Here is a 22,392-nt window from a genome sequence, read left to right as displayed (position 1 = left end):
CTTTCTTTCACAGCTCTTTGCCTTGTGCCTCTGAGATGCCTTTGCCTTTCTGGCTGGGTGAGTTTCACTGCCACATTCAGGGCATTTCTGCCCTGTTTCAGGCTTCCTCTTTGCAGGATGTTTGTGCCTTCTTCCAGAGAAGGTGGGTGTTCCTATCTGCCTGGGTCAGACTGGTTGACTTGGCCAGGAGCTGGCAAGCTCCTGGAGCAAACTGTGCATCAAGGTCTTCTCAAAGGATGCAGACAGCTGTCTGCCTTCTCCCTTGCTATGTCCAGAAGCACTGAGACAAAATCCAGCAGAGCCTGGGTCAGTGCAGGAGATGGCTGAGAAGGGAAGAGTCCTGCTGGAGCTATTTTGTGGCTGCTATAACCACTTCCAGCTGCAGTCAGCCCCAGAATGTCCCCTTGCTTTTAAGGAGAAGGGAATTTATAGGAACGTATGAGTTCTTCCTGCTGCTTTATGGGAACATGGAGACAATCCCTTAAAAAATGTTAGGGTTTTAAAACACTTCAATCCCATTTTGTTCAGAGTGTGTTTCATTCAGAGCTCACCCTGGAAGCAAACCTTGATCTGAGTGTTTTGCCTGGCCAGGCAGCTGAGGAAGGAGATTTCCTTCATGTCCATTCTTCTGCACAGGCCAAATCAGGAGCTACTGAGCTCAAGGGCTGTTGGGCAGAGCACTCCTCTGTGTCACAATTATGGAATTACCTTTCATAAATAACTTTGAGTCGAATGTCAGAATGGGTGGGTTTGTGGGAGTAATTCTGTCATCGTAACGATGCACCATTTAGCTGGAATGTTTTGTAATCCAAATCTTTATCTCTGGCTTACCTCCAGCAGTAATTAAATCCTGATTGTTTGCAGCCCATCCTCTCCCCCTCTCTGTGGATGTGCATTTGATTTTTGTTGACCACTTGTTCTTTAAAAACAAAAGGCTCAGCAATTGTTAATGCCTTCACTGCTGTTCAGTGCTCATTTCCCAATTTCATCTTATTCCCAAGCGGTGATGGATTTTGACATGGTCAAATAAAACTCAAATTAATTGGATTACACACTTCACTTGGGTACCTTTCCTTCTGAACATGAAAACAGTCTCAGTTGTTTTGTTTCAGGCTGTGTAGAAGGGAAGATGGATGGGTTTAGAAACAATAGTCAAAGAAATACCTGTTTGCATTTAGGTTTTAGGCATGAAATTTGGTTCTCAGAGGGATCTGGGTTAGATCTTGTGCTGTTCTGCTGCCAGGAAGGCATTGCAGAGATGTACTGTCAGCCTTGGCAGTTAGAGAGATTTCACAGTTTTCCCTAGGAACTGCTTTCAAACAACTAGCTTGAAAGTCCTCTCTGCCATTGCCAATGCTCCAGAAGTTGAAAAGGCTTCGTAATGTGTCTACTAACATTTCTAGAGATTTCACCTTATGTCCTTTGGGCTGGGCTCTGCAGGGTAAGCAAACACCCTTCTGATCTCCATGGTATCTCTTGATATTTGCATCAATATAGCAATGAGACATTTGCAGTCTTTCTGCAAAGGCTTCCCCTGAATTTAATTGTGATGAGTTAAAGGGATGGGTGAAAGGAAACATGAGTCAGTTTGAGGTCATGGGCAGGAGGAGGTGGACATTATTCCTGCATAGTGGCTTCCAGCTATGGAAAATGTGGACTGTTTGGAGGTTTTACCATCCTAATCACTGCTGGTTGTACAGCCAAACAGAACAGAACAGTGGATTGCAAGTCTTAGGAGCACCAAGACATCGGGGGTTACCTTCCTTGCTTGGTGATCTGGCTGTCTTGGCCTGCCATGGAATTTTTGCCCCTAGGTTTCAACACCACAGCTCTCAAAGAGTGTTGTGGGATGTTCAGGTGAAAGATGCTGCCATACAGGTACCCCTCCAGATAAATGGGATGCTACAGGTCCACTGGGAATGAGGCTGTTGAATATTGTTTTGGAATTGCAATGAATAATGAGGGCCAATTTTTTTATATACAGTTGCAGTTTTTTACTGTTCAGTCACCAGGTGGAGTGGTAAGCCTGTTGGTCCAAGAATGAGGGAAGATGGGGGCAGCTACAGGCTGCTGATTTTTATTCCTGGATCTGCCCAAGCTGGCCTCTTGAAAACTTAGAATTATCCTAAATGGCAAGAGAGTTTTCTGAGTATGTGGAGGTGGCAAAGCACACCCGCTCCCTGGGCTTCCCTGTGTCCTCAGATCTCACCGTATCTTCCACCACCACCTCACCCAGGGGGAGCTTGCTGGGTTGGTGGGATATGCTGGACTGCCAGGTTGGCTCAGCAGCTCCCTGATGTGAGGGAGGAGGGAGCTCCAGATCCATGTTTGATTTCTCAGGTAGCCAGTAGCCAGATGTGTCTTGGAGATAACAATTTTTGGGTCAGTTATTGCTGCACAGTGCAGAGCTGTGGTATTCAAAGGTAGGATTCTACAGTTGTGCAGAACATCAAATTTTTGACAGAAAGGACAACTTTTCTGGGCTTATCAGAGATGAGATGAGCAGCCCTGCAGGCCTGGGGGATGCAGCCTGTGCCCCAAGAGCCCAGGCTTTGCATCCTGAAGCACTGTCTGCCCTTGACCAGCAACAGGCGCCAAAGGATTTTGGAGAGAAGAGCTGCCTGCTGGGACTGGGCAGCTCCACACTAACTGCTCTGCTCTTTACCACAGATGGAGAACCCCAGCTGGCCTCCACTGTCATAGACACCATCATGGCTGGCCTGCCAGGACCACGGGGAGCACCGGGCCCTGTGGGGCCACCAGGTAATAAACTCAGTTGAGATGCAATGATGGGGAAGAAGAGCAAAAGAAATTTCTGATGGAGAGTGGTCTGAGGGATGCCTGCAGGGAAAGAGAGTGGTCCTTACTGGATGGGCAGCAGAGCAGTGGGTCCAGGAGTGGGAAGGGTGACAAGAACTAACCAGGTTTCTTATCTGTTCATAGTGGCAAGACACCTCTTGAGAAGGGACTAATTAAAGACTGTCTTTAAGAATGGGTTGCCCAGTGAATTCTTTTGTGAGCAGATTTGTTCTCACTGCTGCTTCAGTCCTGTCCTGTCGCTGTAGAGCTCCACTGAGCAGGCTCTGGGCAGCTGCTCTGTGATATGTGTCCAGACTTTGCAGACTCTGAAGCTGGTTTGAGCTTCTTCCTGATTTTCACTGTAAAACTGAAATCAGAATCTAGGATGAAAATTCAGTAGCAAGTCTTTGCACTGATGGGTGGCTTAACTGATACTGCTCTTGCAAACATCAGCACTTCCCTGTATGATGCATATTTAGGAGTGAACTCCCATTAGTTGCAGAAAAGGCTTTTCCTTTCATTGAGAGCCCTTCATTTATCCTTCAATTCCTTTTATTCTTTGACGTCAGCATTTGTTTGGTGCATTAATGAATGAGGCTGATTCAGCTGTACTTTGTGTGTAATGTCCACATTGTTTCATCTCAAGGGTTGTAACAACTATAGCAGAGAGAAGTGTTGGTAAATTCAGGCAAATACCCTGTTTCCCCTTTGCAGGTATAATTTAACAGCTACTGTTGAGATATAATTATTTTTACAAAAGGAATTAATCTCTTGAGTGACTGTGTAAAACAAGTTGACCTGTTTAGACAGTGTTCAACTCATCCTGCCAGCAGCCTCTGCAGTGTTTAAAGAATGTATTGCTACTGAAGAGAACAAAGAATAAGAGAGAGCTTTGCTTTGCCACCATCAGCCTCTCATGTCCAGACCCCATCTCCTTCAAGTTCATCAGCAGCTTTCTGACAACACCAGAGAGACCAAGTGGACTTCCCTTGCTGCCTATAAGACTCTTTCAGAAACAGCAGCTGTAATGTCTTGCTCTGATGTAGCTGTTTCATGGATCTAGTTTTTTTCTCAGAAGCTGTCATTTTAAGCAATGGAAATGCAGCATGGACTGACATCCTTCCTCCCTATTTTCACCTTTTTTTCCTCCTAGAGCTCTAACATTTTCCCTAGGGTCCAGGGATTATTATATCAGGATATGGGTGTCCAATAATTCAGTGTGTGATAAAGCACTTCTGCTGTAGTCCTGTGATGGACTCTTACCCATTGAGAGGCTAAGCAGAACTATGACAGGAGGTGCATGCATGGAATGTAGGGTCCTTTCTGCTGTCTCCTTAAAATTGTCTCAAATGATGATTCCCCCCAGGGCCACCAGGAGCAACAGGACCCAAAGGGCCACCAGGACCTATCGGAGTCCCTGGATCACAAGTAAGGTGCTTTAGTGCTCTGGGGCAGAGTTGGGGGTTAGGTATGAAACAGCTTCTCCTGGCACAGAGGGAAAGTAGTTTCCAAATCTTAGATCTGATGTTTTTTCCATATGACATTCTGTTATTTTAATACCTTTTTTTTTCATTCTGAATTGTGTTGAGAGGTTGAAAAGGTTGTGCTTTGGGGATTTTCCCTTAATCATAACAACACATCTTGCTGTTCCTGTGTCAAAACATTTCACTGTGGCCTGAGTTGATGCAAAGGATTTGACATGGGCCTTACTAACACAGAGATAGAAAAACACTGTGTTTCCTGTGGAACACAGAAAAAGAACAAAAATGCATCCATGGGAATTGACCAATTCACCGAAGTGAATTTATTAAGCCTGGCTCTTCAGAAACTGCACTTTCTATTCCAGAATATAAATCATAAATCCCCATAAATTTGATTATCAATACAAAAATTGTGGAGGGTGGAGGTAAGAAAGGAGTGCTTTGGGAAGAGCATTACTTAATGTGGAGGTAAACCAGTAACACCAAATATTTCATAGGAATCTAAAGCAAGTAAAGAGAGAAAACTGACTGAAGAGCACAGAGAGAAACAAAGGTTAAATAACTTAGCAGAGGGATGTAACTTAGATCTGGATAAGAAGAGGTTTGGAATTGATAGAAATTAGAAAAAGGAGATTTTTGCTATGTATTTATTACTCAGTTTAAAGAAGCAATGGGCAGCAGGTAAGTGAAAGTTTGCCAGTGTAGCAGAATCATTTCAATTAGTGAATGCTCTGGAGAACGATGAGAAACTCCAGATAGATATGAACAGAGTGAGAAACCTGGCAGCAAAATGAGAGATGAAGTTTAACGTGATTAAATATAAGGTAATTCACAAATAGGTTCTGTAGTAGAGTCTGGCTTGTTAACATGCAGCACTCTAAATAGCTTTTTTGAAATGTAGTGTTCTTGATCATCCCTGTGTAATAACACACTGAAAGTCACTGTTAGAACTGTCAAGGACAAAGGATACTTATGGACACTTGAGCTTTGTTCATGCTGCATGTTTGACATGGGGCCAAGTCTGGTTGGTGCCCTACCTTGTTTGGCAGCCCCAGTTCACCTCCTAAATCAGGCCTGAGTTTCTGACTCTTTTGTGGGCCCAGGGCTGAGCTGGAGGCCAGGTCACTTGGTGGTGGTGAGCAGGCAGGGCTGGCTGCTGGCAAGGAGCAAGGTGTTAATGGTAAGCACTGCTGAAACTGGGAGAGTGCTCCTCTTTAGACCCTTGAAACACTCGTGTCCGGTATTGTGGGCCACTCAACCAGACACTGAGGCTCCTCTCAGCCCATTTCTCTGGACAGTGAGAAACAGGGGGTTCTGGGGGCTGTTGTTTAGGACATTGATTTAAATCACCATCAGTGTGGAGCAGTGGTTGCCTTTGCTGCAGTCTCTGAGGCGAAGTGCAAGTCACTTAAGGTGGAAAGAAGCATCTTGCACGTGGTCATGAGGAGCTGACATGCTGAATATAAACAAACAGTGGTGTTCTCTCCCTGTCTAGTTTACAGCTGTGGCTTCACTGGGTGGATAAATTAAGAATTTGGATCGATTTCTGCAAAGCAGTTCAATTAGTAGAAATCTTCCTTATCCGTTGGTGACTGCTTTATAGATTTATTCAACCCAGGGAGCAAAATTATTAGTAGAGATTGGACTTAATTTGAAAATTGTTTATTAGGGTGAGTGAGTAAGTTCAAAATAATTTCCACTGCATAATCCAATTAATTTTCAGGTATGTATGCTTACTTATACCACCCACTGAGGCAATTATAAAAAGGGGGAAAGCAGTGGGGATTTTTAAGCTAACCATACTATCTGTGTATTCCTTTCTTCTTGGTAACTGAGAACAAGAACTATCCTGTCATACTGACCCCTTAAAAATGTTACATCAGTAGCCTGCAGTGCATTAAAAGATAAAAATAGAGGGGTATGAAACTATAGGTCTCAGGTTGTCTGCAAACAGATCTCCAGTGTTGTTTGAGGATAAAAGAGAATCTATCCCAATTGTTTCATGGGTGTATGAGGTTTTCAGGATCTGAGGATCACTGGGAAATGTATTCACTACACCTACACACAAGATGCACAGTAGAAATTCTTTCTTGTTTTGCATCTCTTCTAGGGCTTACCAGGCTCTCCAGGACAGCCCGGGCCAAAAGGTTCCAAAGGAGACCGAGGAGAGAGAGTAAGGTTTTACATGCACAGAGAGATTCCCACCAACACTGGGGTGTGATGCCTCAGGAATTATATATACAACAGAGGTCTTTCAAATTCTGTGGGACTACAGCCATGGACAATGTTAAATGTAGAGTTTCTAGGTCTTCTGCAAGGACCAAGATGCTGGCATACTGCACAGATAGAGGGTTGAATTGCTTGCAAAGTCTGGTGTTCCCTGAAGAGATTCAGGTAGCAAATACCTGGTATTTAAAGGCTTGTGGAGACCAGCTTTCTTCTGCCAACCCAAGCTTGCTAGCATGGAGTATTTTGGGTGGTCTAACTGAACTCTTTCTTTTGTGGCAATAAGGCAGTAAAAGCTCATCAGACTTTTCCTGAACCAAAGCTGTTCCTCAGGTCAGATGATGTTCTTAATATATCCTCTAGAATATTGGAATATGTTTATGTGCTCTACCTCAGTCCTCAGTGGGTTGTCAAGTGCCAATAATTAAACATAGACAGAAGGGCAGTTGGAATGTTATTTGGTGAAGCTTAGGAATTACCACAGAAAAATCTAACAGGGATAGAATCCTAGGGTTGGAAGGGACCTCGAAAGATCATCTAGTCCAACCCCTTAACTATGACTGTGGGTATAACTGTGGCTGATTCCCAGTCCAGCATTCAAGCAGCAGGAAGGGTTTCAAAGTGACATTTGGGCTTTCAGCTCCTTCTGTTCAGCTTACTCTCCAAAAGGCTACCTTTGAAATCTCCTGAGAGACACTAGGAGCACAAAATCATTTCAGAATGTGGTATGTGGTGGAGGATCACTCAGCAATTAGATCTGCAAAATGTAGAAGTGGGCACAGATGGACTGTGGACCACAGCTAAGAACCTAGTGTGAAGCAGAGTCAAAGAAAGGAAGAAAAAAAAGGAGAACAACATTGGTTGATACCTCTAAAATGACAGACATCTGCAGTGGTGGCTGCACTGACAGAGCCTTGTGCCACAGCTGTAGGAAACCAGTTCCCTTTTCTTCCCAGTGCCTCTTTTACCAGTACATAGATGGAGGTGAATGTGGAGTTCCCTACCTGTAAATGGGTGGCTGTGGATGATGTGCTTCCCCCATATGACAGTGTCCTCTTCATTTCTGCTCACTCTTCCAAGCCAAAAGCGGGGAGGGGGTATGTCTGAAAGGGATGAGAAAGACAAATGCAAATTGGTTAACTCCAACTTCCCAAATTTATTAGAATAAGCAGCAACAGACTTAAACTGTGTTCCTCTGCCCAGACAGTGTGCAAGGAGAGCAAGTACAGGTGGTTTGTGACATCCTCTCCTGAGGCTCTTCATGCCAAGGAGCAAGGGATATCTGAGGATTGAGAACAAATTATTTTTAAAAGCTCCCCTTTACCTTAGTATCCTTGCACATTGTTTTGGGTGCTTGGTTGCTGTTTTTACATAAGAAATCACTTCCAGCTCCCTAAAAGACCATTTTAAGTGACTGCTAGTAATTTTTAAATAACAGCTTCCTTGTGCAGATCAGCCACTTGGGCATTTGTTTGCTTTGCTAATAGACTACAGACTGATGTATTTCTGGGACTAGTATTTAAGATTCTGACAGAGAGCAAAACCTTAACTGACGAGTTTTCTATGCAACTGGCTACAACTTATTGCCATTAAATGTGAATTTCCAGTTAAAAAAAAAAACCCAACAACATGGTGTATGGCAAAGTGTCAAGTTTCCATCCAGGAAACTGATAAGAACTCTTCCTCAGTGATTCATGTAACATTTTGCTTTGGTTTGTGGTTGACCATACTGCTAAGAGTGTACTTCTTGTGAAACAAAAGCTTTGTTGCACTGTGTCCACTCAGTACAGACAAATCCTTTAGACTTGATTTTATTCCCTCCCAGTTAGATATTCAGAATCATATCTCTCCTTCTAGATTTGGGACAAATGAGATTTTCAGCTCTCAAAATGTCTTGCTAAACAGAAAAAACAGATTGTAATTCCTGCCCTTCCTCTGTTAGCACAGAAAGCGAAGCCGAGTGCTTTTTCTAGCAGAATTTCTGTCTGATGTCCTGTGAGCTTTTTGTCTTGTGTGAGTGTGGATTTGAATGCTGGTTTTGACAACTACATGCTGCAATTTTGGGTTTGGTGGATACAAATTAGGGCTAGCTTTACCCAGGGCAGAGGAGCTGTGCAGCTGCAAAGAAAAGCAGAGGAGGGTTTATAGTATCGGCTGAGATTCGAGAAAACGTTATTACACCTTCTTCTTGCTGAACCTCAGAGAGAGCAGATGTAGAAGAGACCTGAGGCAGGCTGAGCACATCCCCTGGATGGCACATCCCTACCTGTGCCTCTCGCCAGCAGCCTTTGCCCATCTGATTCTTATGCAGTGGCAGTGAGGCTGCAGCACACCACCTCCAGGCAGGCTGCACAGGTACAGCCAGCAAGGGTCTGGGATGAAAGATACTTTGTCATCCAGCCTCAATATCCTTTGATCCCCCTTAAGCTTTAACATCCTTTCTGTTCCTCCTGGACATAGAGAACATTCTGTTTATGTATTTTGAGTGCGTTGCTGTGTCTCCTCTCTGTGATTTGCCTCTTGCCTGTGCTTTTTCCCAGGCCTTCCTCCCTCCACTGCAGAATCCAAGTGTTTCCCTTTGCAGATGCTCAGAGCACCGGACAAACCGGGCCTTCCTCCCAGTGCTCTCCATGTCCCTACAGGCCTTTGTCTCATACTGGCTAATTGCTCCCTAGCACTGCCCAGCTCTCCGTGGTCTCTCCTAGATTTTAAGATGCCCAAGGCCTGTTTTGTTTTTGTTTTGTTTTATACAAAGCAGCAGTTTGATGGACACAGTAATAAAGCAGCTCCCCCCTCCCAGCAAATACTACAAAAAGCTGCCGTCAGCAAGGTAGTTATCTGGGGAGAAAAGGGATGGGTTTATTTCTGTCTGTGTCTAGGGGAGAACAGCCAGGTTAAATATGTGGCTGTTTCATCAATGGATTTCTAAAGATGCTTTTAAATTTTGCTTCTTCCTGCCCCAGCCTGCTCTGGGGTGGGAAACAAATACCGCTGAGGAAAACGGGGGAGAAAAAGATTCCCAGATACTCAATTTGATGGCATTTCATTCTGCCCCAAACTCAGAATATTTCTATTTAAAACAACACCAAAAACTCCAACCCAAAAAACCCCACTGAGAATAATGTGAAAATTAGCACAGCAGGAAAAAGAAACATATTGTAGGTGTGTTTTGATCAGTAGCTGTTGGGGGGAGCACAGGGCTGTGTGTGGAGCAGGAGGCAGATTAAGTCAGTGCTCTGTGGGAGTCCTGGGCTCTGTTTGCTGTCTGGGGCAGCATCAGCCCATCAGTTTTGCTAGAGAGAAGAATGCAGTATCTTTGTAAGAAATAAATCTCCAGCCAAATTCCTTCCTGGTATAATGTAACTGACTGCTGTAAAGTTTAAGAAATAGCTAATCATGTTACTGAGAGGGTACTGAGCTGAGCAGCTCTGGATCAAACCAAACTTTTCCAAAGTGTGATGGGATTTGGAGATGATAGTTGACAGAAAACCATGACCCCCCCTTTTGCTGTCTCCAAGTGATAATGTCAAGGGAAAGGAAATTTTTTTCATATTATCTCAAATGTAGGGTTTTTCATTAAGCCTTCTTAATTCCACTAGTAAAAATAACATTATGTCCTTGTCAAATGGAAAAACCTCCTAATGACACTTACTTTATTTCCAACAGGGGCAAGCAGGTCTGACTGGAGAGAGGGGCATGAAGGGATTTCCTGTAAGTGCTGTACTTGTGGGTGTGTGCCAGACTCAGATGGTTTGGTGCCTGCTTGGCACCATGAATGCCACCTAGCTGGACTGCAGCTGGTTCAGCCAGCTCTCTCTGAGGCAATGCTCAGATCAATTGTCTCCAGCTTGGACATGTGTTTTATAGGCAACCATAACATTCCTCTGCAATGAAATGGTCCTCCTGCATGTGAAGCACAGTGCTCAAATGCTGTGACCAGGCAGGTGTCACACCAACACAGGAGATGTCTTTACTTGCAGAGCCCCTCCAGCCAAACCTCTCCCTGCCCTGTGAGGTTCCTGCACTAGTAGAGCCCAAAGGAGGGCACAGTTACAACCTAAAGTACATCAGCTGCTCTCAACTCTCTCCTGCACCTTGGTCTGCAAGCTGAGCTGGGAAACCTCTAGTGAGATCAAGAGACACATCCAAATGATTTCTTGGCAATACCAGAACAGATGCACACAGGAGATGCACGTGTGGCTAGGGTGCAGACAAACTGGTGGAGATGAAGGTTGGCTGTAAGTTAGTGGAGAAAGTTGGGTTTATTTTGGCTAGCAGCATCCAGAGAAGTCCTAGGGCCTCTGGGAGGTGTCTTTTCTCTCTTCCTTAATTCCACCTCATCATTTTGTACAATTCACAGAACCTTTTCTTCAGTCCTTCCATACCCAGCTCTGCTTTGCAAGTATCTCAGTGATGTCCAACAAGTTTGAGGAGCCCAGGCATTTCCACTCTGTTTTATTCACCAGTTTGTTAGCCCTATCCCTTGGTTTTTTTTTAGCTTGTAGTTTAACTCTTCGTGTCATCTGGTCTTTGGGAAATGCATGAACCTCCTGGTTAGGGGGAACATCAGACCTGTGTTCACAGTACATAGGGATCTTTGTTCAAGAAAAGCTTAAAGAGCATCTTAAGAGGCAGAAAGTGATGTGACTAATGAATGAAAGTAGAATGGAGGATTTTATGTTCTAAATCAAAGAGGAACATGTGCAGGTTTGGGGGGAGGGGAAAGGTATTGTTATCTCAGTGTGAGCTAAAAGCACCGCTTGTTGAGATCATCAGGAGATGCAGCCTTGTTGTGGGCCCAGGCCATGGCAGCCAGCCCCTCCTGCAGCTTGGCCACTCCTGGACAAGTTCATCAGTGTTAGAAATGGTGATGACCTCCTGGGAAGCTGGTGGGAGCCAGGACCGAACTCAAGTGAGCACTTTGGCCCTTGGCTTTAAGTGCCAGTCAGTTTGTTTTCTGCTGGTGAAAAGCTTCTGCCTTCAAATTGTTCCCGTGGAGGTAAGGGATGCAAGTGACCCTGGACACAGGGTCCTCAGTCACATGAAAACAAATTTCTTTTTCTTGTCTGTTTTAGGGTGAACCAGGCAAGAAGGGTGAGGAAGGTGACAAAGGTGCTGATGTAAGCATGCATGTCTATTGTGCTACTTTCCTTTTTGTCTCTTTACTGTGCTTCAACCATACTCCCTTTGGCAGGGAGGGCCTTGGCTCTGTGAGGGCAAGGGGCCTGTCCACAGTTAAAAGTGCAGAGCAAGAGATGATTTAAACCTTGGGTTTGATCTTAATAAGGAATCTTGGTCTTTGAGGTTTCCTCGGCCATGTGGTCAGCTGTCCTCTCTGTGCTCTCAGAATACCTTCTGAGGCCTCAGTGATTGTTCTGCCATACAGAGCTGCTACAAGGTAGGGAATTACTCCCCATTGTCCCTCCCACAAGCTTGGGGCAGGTTCCCAAAGAGATTCAGGTTTGGAGAGAGAGTTGGAGTTCTTGCATCTCTGTTCTCCCACCCTAAAATACTTCTCAACACCTGTCTGGCCCTTCAAGTGCTTATCTAAGGCAATGGGGGCAACGAACTACAGCTTGAGTGTATGTGAAAGTATGTGGACAGGTTTCAGGCAGCATGTGGCCCAGCCAAGAGCTATGTGAGAGGCATTGTGAAGCCCATCAGGATGGGTTTGTGGGCCACTATTCCAGTTTAAAAGGGAGCAACAAGATGATGCTGGACACATGTCACAGTTTCCTGGTGGAACAACAAAGAGAAAGCCCATGTAACTCAATGATGATCAGTGTGAACATCAGATGACAGCAAAACCTGTTCTCCAGGTAGTTCAGCATAGTTGGTAAAGGTTTGACAGAATATACACCCTGGGTTTGGCCCACTGCAGAAGCAGGAACTAAACTGAAAGTCTTGGCTTTGGGTCAGAGGCTCTGTAAACATAGGGGTGAAACTGAGGAGGTTTTCTTCAAAGAGGGATTTCTTCTGCATTCCTACTTAACCCTTTTACATCTTTTCTTTTTTTCAACAGTCAAACAACATAGTCTGGCATTCTGGAGGCAACATTATGACAAGAAGCCTATGCTGCAACGTACACCAATGTTAGTTTTCTTTTCCTTCTTGCAGGGGGAAGGTGTTCAACAACTTCGAGAAGCTCTGAAGATTTTAGCTGAGAGGGTATTAATTCTTGAGCACATGATAGGAATTCATGGTAAGTGTTGCTAAGATTTTCTTTTCTTGACAGTTAGGAGCTCTGCTCAGGCAGCTGCTTGATTGTTAAACCCTCTGCCTAGAATAAATTTAAGCCAGGTTTTCAAAACTAGGTACCCAACACGACTTAAAGGATGCTTAGGACTATTGAGGACCTAGAGCTTCCCTCAACTGCATTGGTTACTCTGGCTTTACAGTAGCAGGTGAAATGACCCCCACAACAATTTTTATCACAATTCAGAAAGCCAAGTCACAAGCAGCAGCTCAAGCCATGGGGCACAGATCATCTACCAGCTTCCCAGGGAGCTGCTTTGTTCAAGCCTTTAGGCCAGATAATTTAATCCTGTTAATCGTGTCTTCCAAATGACTTTAACACCACTGAGGCCCTTGCCTTGTGTAGCACTGTATGTTACAGAGAAAGCTCAAACTGCTACATGTTACCCTGAAAACCAGTGACCCCTGAATGTCTTGTGATCATAACTTGCACAATCAGATTTAAAGCAAGTCTCACGTGTTCTTTGTTCAGATAGATTTCATGTTTTCCGTTGAGGCTGTTTGCCATCACTAGTACAGTGTGTGGCATCATCCCTTAATGTCTGTTTCCATCCCTTAACCAGAGTATGGGCTTGTGCAATCACCACAGATCAGACTTCTCCCTTTAGGATACTTGAGGATCAGTTCTCAAGCTGCTGTGCCAATTTCTCCCCTTTCAGACACACAGTAGAGGCAAAATGTTGTTCAGATCCACTATCCCACCCTGTGAGAAGCAAGCCTGTTCCTCAGCACTAAGATGAACATTTTTTTAACCAAGTCCCACAGCACTTTTCTTTCCTAGTTTCATGTGGCATCTCATTCCTGGCCCGACTTGTAAAGCAGGCTGCTCACACCTTCCTTCAGATTGACAATCATTTGGATTACAAAGTGGCCTTTGGCTATTGACTGAGCTGATAGAAATTCTGAACAGCTAAAATGTCCAGCAGTTCCTAAGCAAGTGACTTAACACGCTTTGAGATCCCACGAGCCCCTTCTGAAGCCAGCACAGTGCTAGAATGAAAATGTGTTGGGCACTGAAAGCCAAAGCAGTATCAGTGCAGGGTGCTCCTTCACAGGGCTGACCTGCCTTGCAGTCTGCACTGCTCTTCATTGTTCAGTGGCCACGTAGCTTTTGGAGGCACAAGGTGCTATTTCCAGAAGCAACAGGCAGCACCAGCTTAAGCTTGTTGGGAAATCATGAACCCATGATTTAACCACAGTCACCTTGACCTCACCTCTGCATTAATTCTAGTTGGCTTCATATTTTCATTGGATTCTATACACCACAGGCAGGAAGAGATGTTTTTCTGCTTCTTTGCTTGGAGATGGTGGCAGTACCAGGGAGATGCCCACTAGATTACCCAGGCAGCAATCCATGCCCAGCCCAGCTGGTCTCTGGGAAAGAGGGGAAGGGGATCCCAGTCCACAGACACAGCGCAGTGTATTTACAGGGCTCAGGGTCTGGTCTTCCAATGTCTTTTACTTTGTACTTCCATTTATACTAATATAAAGCAAAGTGTCAGCTCTTCAGGAAGCTTGTATGGACACTGGGGCTTGGACTGAGGAATTAATGCAACTTTGCCCCTGCAGAACTGCCAAATTTAGCTGGTTTATCCATTGTCTCCTTGGCAGTACAGCAGCAACAGGGCATGCAGTGCTGTTATTTTGAAACAGCCATTTCAGCAAACCATTTATACTGACATAAATGCCTTTTCTGTTACTGCCTGGGATGAAGATGAGTTATTTACACCCATAATATATACCAGTGTAACAGCACCAGTACAAATGGATGGGTTTTAATTGTATAGTGTAGTTAAGGCCATGTTTGAACACCTATATTGCATGACTGTATATAAATAGTTTCTTTTTTATCTAATAACAGTATAGATAGTTTGTATTTTTACTCTGTGCTTTTGAGATAATTCCAGTCTTTAGCTTAAGACATATTTTAAGCCCTACAAAAATACTGTTTAGAAACAGAACTTGGAAAGTAAGGTGTTCTTTTTCTTGTGCAATTATGCTGATCCCTGTATGTGTATATGGTTTAAAAAAAAAAAACAAAACCAAACAACATAAAAAGACATAAAATAACAAAACATTTTTCTTGAGCCCATCCCTCCCTGCACTAAAAGGCACCACACAGGTTTAAATCACCCAGCACCAACTATCTGGTCACATTGCCACTGTAGGTGTTAAGGATTGTGCCACAGCTCTCTGGGCAGCCCAGCTCAGCCCAGCCTTAAGGATCCACACAGAAATGCCAATCCCATGCTCTCATTTTCCAAAGAAATGTCACAATCAGTGTGGTTTCCAAAACCAAAGCCACCCAAGCAACAAGGCAAAACATACCAGCAAACAAACCTCTTCTCTGCAATGGGAGGGCAGTCTAAGATGAGCTGGCCTAACAAACTGCAGAGAGCAGCCCAGCAGGACACACGAAAGCCCAAATTGTTTGGCAGTGTTTACTTCCAGCGAGCACAGCACAAATCTTTCAGCAGCCAAATGCTCACTTGAACCAGAAATACTGCCTGGTGGGATCAAACCAAGGCTGGGTGTCTGGCTTGTGAGGCTGGGCTCTTGGCAGGGAGACAAGCAAACCTCCATCTCTGAAGGCCAAAGGAAGATGAAACTGGGGCATTAAAAATGATGAGGCAGCATCCAGTCATCAGCATCCAGGAACTGCTAGGAACACAGAAGAGTGGCCACAGCCAAATGTGTATTTAGCCTCGGAGGGCAGGATGCTGTAGGAAGAAGAGATGTGTGTTACATAAGGCAGGCTGAGAGAGTGGATAGCTGATAGTTATTCCCAGCTTTACTGCTAATTGGATGGATCAAACCTGTTATTCAATCTTTTCAGTGCCTCAGAATGTCCTTCTTTACTGGGAGGGAAATGGCAGTTAACCCCACAGGAGCATCACTTCCCAGTGACCACCTGGCCCCAGCCCTCAAGACCAGGAGTCTCTGGGCAGTGCTGAGTCACAACGACAGCCCCAGCAAAATTCTTAGCAATAAAAGAGCTTTTTAAATGGAAGTACAAATGACAACAGGCCCTGCCGAGCTACATGTGGTGACAGTACTTACCCCAAAGAGCTTAGAGCAGAGGGAAAAGACCTAATAAAGGAGTAGTGTGGTGGCAGCTAACACGTAGCTCCACAAGTAGCTTGCTGGATGGAAAGACAACAGGAGGGACAACACTTCTTCCCAGAAGGGCCCAAGTCCTCCTTCCTTAGCCTCCCCTGTTAAATCGCGCTCTCCCGTGACTTTCTCTCCTTACAGACTCTTTGTCTTCCATTGAGCCAGGCTCTGGACAGGATGTGATCCCGGGCTCCCCGCTGCGAACCAGCATCAAGATCAAACGTGGAGGACCACAGCAGCCCCAGGCCTACCAGATCCTCTCTTCACTGCTGGACGACAGTGAAGCCAGAAGGAGAAGCAATCGGATGAAGTAGGAGCACCTGCATGTTCTCCGTGCCTGTTCACCAGTTAAAGATACAGTATCCCAGTGCTTAATTGCAGAGTGCAAATGAAGTGAGTAGGAGGCTGCAGTGTTGGCAACTGGGTTTCCTGACCTGGCCAATACTACGCCCTTATCGCAGGGAATGTCTCATCCATAGCTCAGAGAGGGTCTTACGAACATTTTTCTTGATTTTTGTTGTTTTGCCTTTGGAAAGGATACCAGAGGGCAGGTATCCTCAGAAGCTGTCTACAGAAATGACACCACCCAACTGTGTCTCAAGAGGTTAATCCTCCCCTTGTTTCCTCACTGCCCTTGAAAGTTACTCAGTTAGGGCACTGCTTATCTGACTGAGACAATCAATCCCATCTAGACTCAAAGCCTTGTCCATTGCTATAGTTGGTGGCATCTGCTTTTATTTCATGTGGTGGTGTCATCTTGACTTCTAGGTGAAGATTCCACTTCCAGAGGCCATTAAAGCATGTCCTACAAGGATTTCTTTGAAGCAAAGAGCAAACTGCAAAATTCAAACATTTAAAACTGTTACTCTGAAAATTCAGGTAACTCATTGGGCTTTAGCATCAAAATCTGGGCTCTTCATGTTGCTAACTGCATGTGAGTGGGATTATTTCTGTTTGTGGTTGGCTAAGCAAGGACTTTTGATGCAAATGTTCCCAGCACCATTGGCTTTCTATCTATCTATCTATCTTCAGTGAGATTAGACTGTTTCTGGGAAAATACAGAGCAGTTCGTATGAGATAGGATGGAATCGTGCAAGAATTTTCCCATATTGTGTTCAGCTTGTGCATACATCTAGAGACAATTCATTTATGTAGTAGCAATAACTATTCACAGGAAAGGATATTTTTCAATACTTTCTTAATCCTACATGAATAAGGGAAAATATTTTCACACTGTTTTGTTTTTATCTTGTGAGTAAATCCTTGCCATTTGACTCTGGAGGCAGTGTAGTAGCAAACCACAGCCTAAGGAGTTAGAGTCTTGTCAAGAGCTTATCTTGCACTGGGAGTGAAATACAAAATCATTTTACTTATTGCAATATTTTTTTATTTTGGGTGAAGTTCCAACTTCCAGAGTTAAGGGGTTGAACCTGCCCTTCAGTGACAACTGAATCACTGCACCTGCTGTGCAGACCAAAGCAGACAAGTGGATGTCATTCATGTAGACAGGGATTTCTGTTAGAAAGGGGGAGATCAACAGACTGTTGATTCTAATGTGTTTTGTTTTGTTTTTTAATTCCCACGCCTCCTGTTCTGACAGTTTTTTAATTAATCCCAGGATGAAAGTGAGCAAATTGAGTTTGTGTTGGTCACATTCTATCTGGTTCCCAGTGCAAGATACAGCTATCTGAAAATGGCAAACTGTCCTGCTACCATGTTTCTGTCAAAAGCTGTTGCAAAGACTGACAACTGTATGTCCACCTGTTCAGCAACCCTTGCCACCCAAAGTGATCTTCCTAAGGCAAAACCAGAAACATTTGGTACACTGGAAAGAGGCTTGAAATGTAGGAGCTCTGCCAGCCCAACATTAGCTACCCATTAAATTAACCTTCCACATACACTGTAAACCTGGTAGACTTCCAGAGATACCAGAACATCCAAATCCTTGCTCTGAAGAGCATTATATTTTCAGAAATGAACAGCTACAGGCTACTTCAGGATGACTGAATTCCCTGTATGCCTTCATTTGGCTCTGCTCTTCAGACATCCAACCACCCATCCCTGAACAGGTGAAATGGTGGCAGTTGATGCTGACCAAGTACCAGAAACTTGTCCTTGTACAGAAGCTTTTTACTGCTCTACAGCTAAATAGGAAAGAGCCCTGGTTTAAGCTGGCTGCAGTGAATGCACTTACTTGCTTTGTTTGGCTAGTGCCAGTGGTGGAGCTTGTCCAGCAGCCAGCCCACACAGGTCAGGTTGTACTTCCCTATGCTCATATTTTCCTTTGGACATTTCAAAGAAACAAGCCCAAAGTGTTACACAAGTTTGGGAAGTTGAAGGCCAGGTACAATCAGGCACTCTCTTTCCCTAAGACTCCCACATCTGAAGTGAATGCAGATTTTTGCCAAGAGCTGATGCTCTGGGCTCCAGCATTCATTTGCCTGCCTGTACTCTGAATTGCAGCTGGAGCATGATACAGTCAGGAGACAAGAAAACAAGCAAAAATGCCCAAGTCAAGCAGGGTACTGACATCAAGTAGTCATCCTGTACTCATAATCCTTTGGGGAGGATGAAATAAAATCTCCTTGAGTGCATCTTAGTTTAAAACTTAGCTCTAACTCTACTGACAATACATAATATAAATAAGGATGAATTAAATTGGTGTCTCAAAGAAGGCTGGCAACCAGCTCTCAGGCTAAAAACAGTCACAAATACAAGCAGCTCAACATCCCAACATGGAGCAAATGGCTGCAGTGCTGTACAGCAGCCCATGTCCCCCCACTCACTGCTGTGGGGGCAGTAGTTCTGTTGGTGGCCAGCCTGGCATGGTGCACCCACTGATGCATTCTTGGGATAATCTTTCTGTTCAAAAATTAAATGTGAAAAAAACCCAAAACCCAAACTGTTTCCCCATGTACAGGCTGATTACTGTGTAGGAATTGAGAACTACTGTATTACCTTGTTCTTGATCCCATCGACATTACAAGACATAGCTGGTGGCATCCAGGAGATAACCCCTTATGCCCACCAGCAGATGTTGGAAAATCAGGCTCCCAAGACTGAGGAGAAATCCCAGTTCAGTCTGGATGTTCACGCTGGGCAGGTTGGTCGCAACAAGAAAGTGTCCTCATGGCAGTTTCAGGAACTAAACAATCTTTAAAAAGGGAAATAGCAAAATTTGTTTTCACTGGTGCTGTAGCTACAGGGTTGAGTTTGGGGAAGAGGTAGTACAATGAGGCAATTTTCATCTCCCTGACATTTTGGAGCCTTTGCACTGAATTAAAAGAGGTCTCTTCCCCCATGTATGCCTTCCTGAATCCAAAGCTATTGCATTAGCCTGAGGAGTGATCCCTTCAAGTCATTCATATTGACTAGGATTTTGGATTTTAAATTATTTAAAACACATTACTTGCAAGATGAAATTTAGTGGAAGTTGTTTGCAATGAATCCTGCCAAGTCAGTTGTCCAAAGACTGGTTAGCTTTGAGTTGCAACAGTTTTACTTACTAACTGTTCCAGACTTCTGTATGAGCTATGTGTTGGTTTTTTTTTCTCCCCACACTTCTTGCTTTATTTAGCTACACCTCTCTCGTGAGGTACTGTATCTTTAATGTGGGTGACAATAGGGTTATACTAAATGGAGTTTCTCTCTCAGCTGGGCTTTCATTCCTCTCAGCTTATACAAGGGTTGGACCACACTGTTGTGCAGTCCCAGTTTAACTACGTTTTAAAGGTGAACACAGCCTCACATGCTGACAGTAATGATATTCATGACTAAGCAAACCACTCCAACCACATTTTCCATCTTAGGCAGGATACTAAGATCCATTTTATCCAGGGCATATCATGCATCTTGCCACATCTATGTAACTTAGAGTGGATTTATTTTGAACGTGTGCTCATTTAGAAATGTATTTTAATTAAAATGTTTAGTGCTTTTTTCTTACACACCTACTGTGCAATACCATAGTGTGTTCTTTTCCTATTTTTTCCTAAGACTTTTAAAAAAATTCTTCATGTTCTTTTGAGCTTAGGTGTGTTTCTGACTTGGATCAGTTCTGGTAGTAGCAATGCATGTTCCTTGCCTTGAGCTAACCAGAAGCAGCAGCAGAACATTGCACAACCAAAAAATCTTTGCCATTCGTGCACCCTGATGTTCACCAGCAACCTGGTACTCCTGGGAGGTGGAGAATGCTTCTCTCCAGAGTATCTAATTTGCACTTACTGTAAAGAATTGATAGCAACCCAGGGGAATAGGAATAAACCAGAGAGAAGAGCCCTCACCTGCTCCCACCAAACGCCACAGTAATTTTGCCATCAGCTTTCACAGGAACAGGCCATGAAAAATCAGATCCAGTTTCCAGCTTGCACGGACTGGTGCTGCTCTCCCTGGAGCAGAGCACATGGCTCACAAGCAGCTTTCTGAGAATTTGGCTCTGGGATTGGGGTTCAGGCCCAGTCTCTGCAATGAGCTATTTTAATGTAGGAACCTGACCACTGTGAGAAAGGCTTCTTAAAGACAATCAGCTTCTGGAATAAATGCTCAATACAAATTATTGGAAATTTCCAGTTCCATTCTCCATGTTTACAGCCTCTCTCTCATTCCAGATTACATTCCATTCTTGTGTTTGGTGGTACAGGGAATTAAACTACTCACAGTTTGTGTGATTGTCTTGAAACTAAGCAATTCAAAGGTGCTGTAATTGTCCATAAAGCACATTCCCATCCATAGAAGGAAATGTTAACTTTTTCACTAGTTATTTTACACAGTATTTTTTAATTTATATCAGTGTGTTTCATATGTGTGCAAATGGTCCCAGCTTCTCTCATTGTAATAAGCTTTACAACCATTTGGTCTTTTTCTACAGCAGCCATATGCAGTATCTTGCAATCATGAGAAATTTCTTAACTTGGAGCAAGAATAAATCTCATCTGACATGATGAACTCATTTATGGCAGGCTCTAATGTTTGTTGTAAACACAACCTGTTTGTTCCACCTCTTGCATGGTTACTTATCTGTTTTCATATTGCTATGTTATTGTTCAAAATATCTATTTCTCTTTATTTGCTATGGGTTTTGTTACTGTATATGGAATGTTTTGTATTCAGCATTTTCTTACAGAGCAGAGTGGGAACAGTATTCAAGGACCCACAAATACCAAAGACCTTTCATGTAATGCACTGAGAAATAAACATACTGTAAATGAGTATGATGTCAGGTGTCCTGTATTTACACAGTTCAGAGCAAGTTCAAGCAAACTGAAATTAGGACATCTGTTATGCCTTTCTGCCATCTCAACTTTCTCTATGTTTGCAGGTGTCTTGAAAAAATAACATTCTGCATAAACACCCTGCTGCTGGTTATCTTCCATGGGGTGGAGGGGCAAAAAGGGCCTTCATTAACTACAGCCAAATCTAATGTGCTCCTTGCCCACCACGGGGCTGACTGCTCTGCAGATCTTGCCTAGACTGCCCCAGCAAGCACCACTGCCCCTGCAGAGGGGTGACATTTGTCTCTAGGACACACTTGGTCACTACTCCTCATGCCCAGCCACACTAAGCAAACACAAGGGCTCAGCCCACCTTCATGGTGTGGTGGTTCAGCCCCAGGGCACACCCTGTCCGCTCTGAGGAGCTCACCTTGCATCTGCAGAGTGAGGAGCTACTTGCCCATGGCAGCCTCTTCCTGCCCTCTCATTCCTGCAGGAGTGTCACATCTGTCCAGACCCAGGGATCCAAGCTCTCCCACTGCTGAGCTGGGCACACTGAGGACAATGGACTGTGTGATGGGGAACAAGCCAGAGAGAGGGTCTGCAGTGCTGATGAGCATAAATGACCATCTGCTGGGCTTTGCAATTTGCTTCATTTCCTCCTACGTGTCCTACCAGTTGAAGGGAGTCAAGTTGGCTAATGTAAGAAGGCAAAACCCCTCACTGCAATCCCCTGGCACCACCTGGACATTTGCCTTCCCCAGAAGTGGCTTCATTTGCCCACTTGCATTTTCTCTGAATTTGCCTCTAAGCTTATGGAGACCCTCTCAGTCTCATCGCCGCTTGTGACAAATTCAAACCGTCAGAGGAGTTAGAGACCTTTTAACCTTCCTACAATGGGAAAATCTACTCATTTAGATACAACTGCTCCTCTGATTGCAAAGGGAGGCTTCACTCTGCCTGAGCTGTGGCTGCAGGAGGGGACCTGGGCTGTTGCTGTCAGAGACGTGACAGTTCTGGTTTCTGAACTTGTTTTTTATGTCCTAAAAAAACAAGAGATATGTAAATCACAGCCAATTACTTTCCCCTGCTGATCAGATTACACTGCAGATATGCAGACACCAATAATGTAGCAAAGGCTAAGTTGTAACCACTGAGAAATGTCCACAGTGTCAAGGCCTCTGCTTCACACAGCTTTTTGCATCACTGATGAGGACATACTCAAGGTTACTTGATGCCAGCCAGTCCCATGTAGCACTTCTCTGGGTCTCTCAGGGTGTATTTATCTCGGTTCTTGTGCCCTAACA

At 44.3% G+C, this 22,392-nt stretch overlaps 1 protein-coding gene across 1 annotated transcript in view; it reads left to right on the top strand.

Annotated features, from left to right (window-relative positions):
* Positions 1-21,083, top strand: part of COL26A1 (collagen type XXVI alpha 1 chain) — a 170,008-nt gene extending 148,925 nt beyond the window's left edge. Inside the window, exons 8-15 of the mRNA XM_051635773.1 lie at positions 2,671-2,763; positions 4,184-4,227; positions 6,391-6,453; positions 10,173-10,217; positions 11,582-11,626; positions 12,624-12,708; positions 16,017-16,185; positions 16,644-21,083. Of these exons, the coding sequence (XP_051491733.1) occupies positions 2,671-2,763; positions 4,184-4,227; positions 6,391-6,453; positions 10,173-10,217; positions 11,582-11,626; positions 12,624-12,708; positions 16,017-16,185; positions 16,644-16,647 (548 nt within the window). The 3' untranslated portion in view covers positions 16,648-21,083. The remainder of the gene's footprint in view (positions 1-2,670; positions 2,764-4,183; positions 4,228-6,390; positions 6,454-10,172; positions 10,218-11,581; positions 11,627-12,623; positions 12,709-16,016; positions 16,186-16,643) is intronic.
* Positions 21,084-22,392: the final 1,309 nt, after the last annotated feature.

The sequence above is a fragment of the Apus apus genome, chromosome 18, assembly GCF_020740795.1.
Source record: "Apus apus isolate bApuApu2 chromosome 18, bApuApu2.pri.cur, whole genome shotgun sequence".
Lineage (NCBI taxonomy): Eukaryota > Metazoa > Chordata > Aves > Apodiformes > Apodidae > Apus > Apus apus.
The sequence above is the reverse complement of the archived record's forward strand: the minus strand, read 5'-3'. Positions and strand labels throughout refer to the sequence as shown.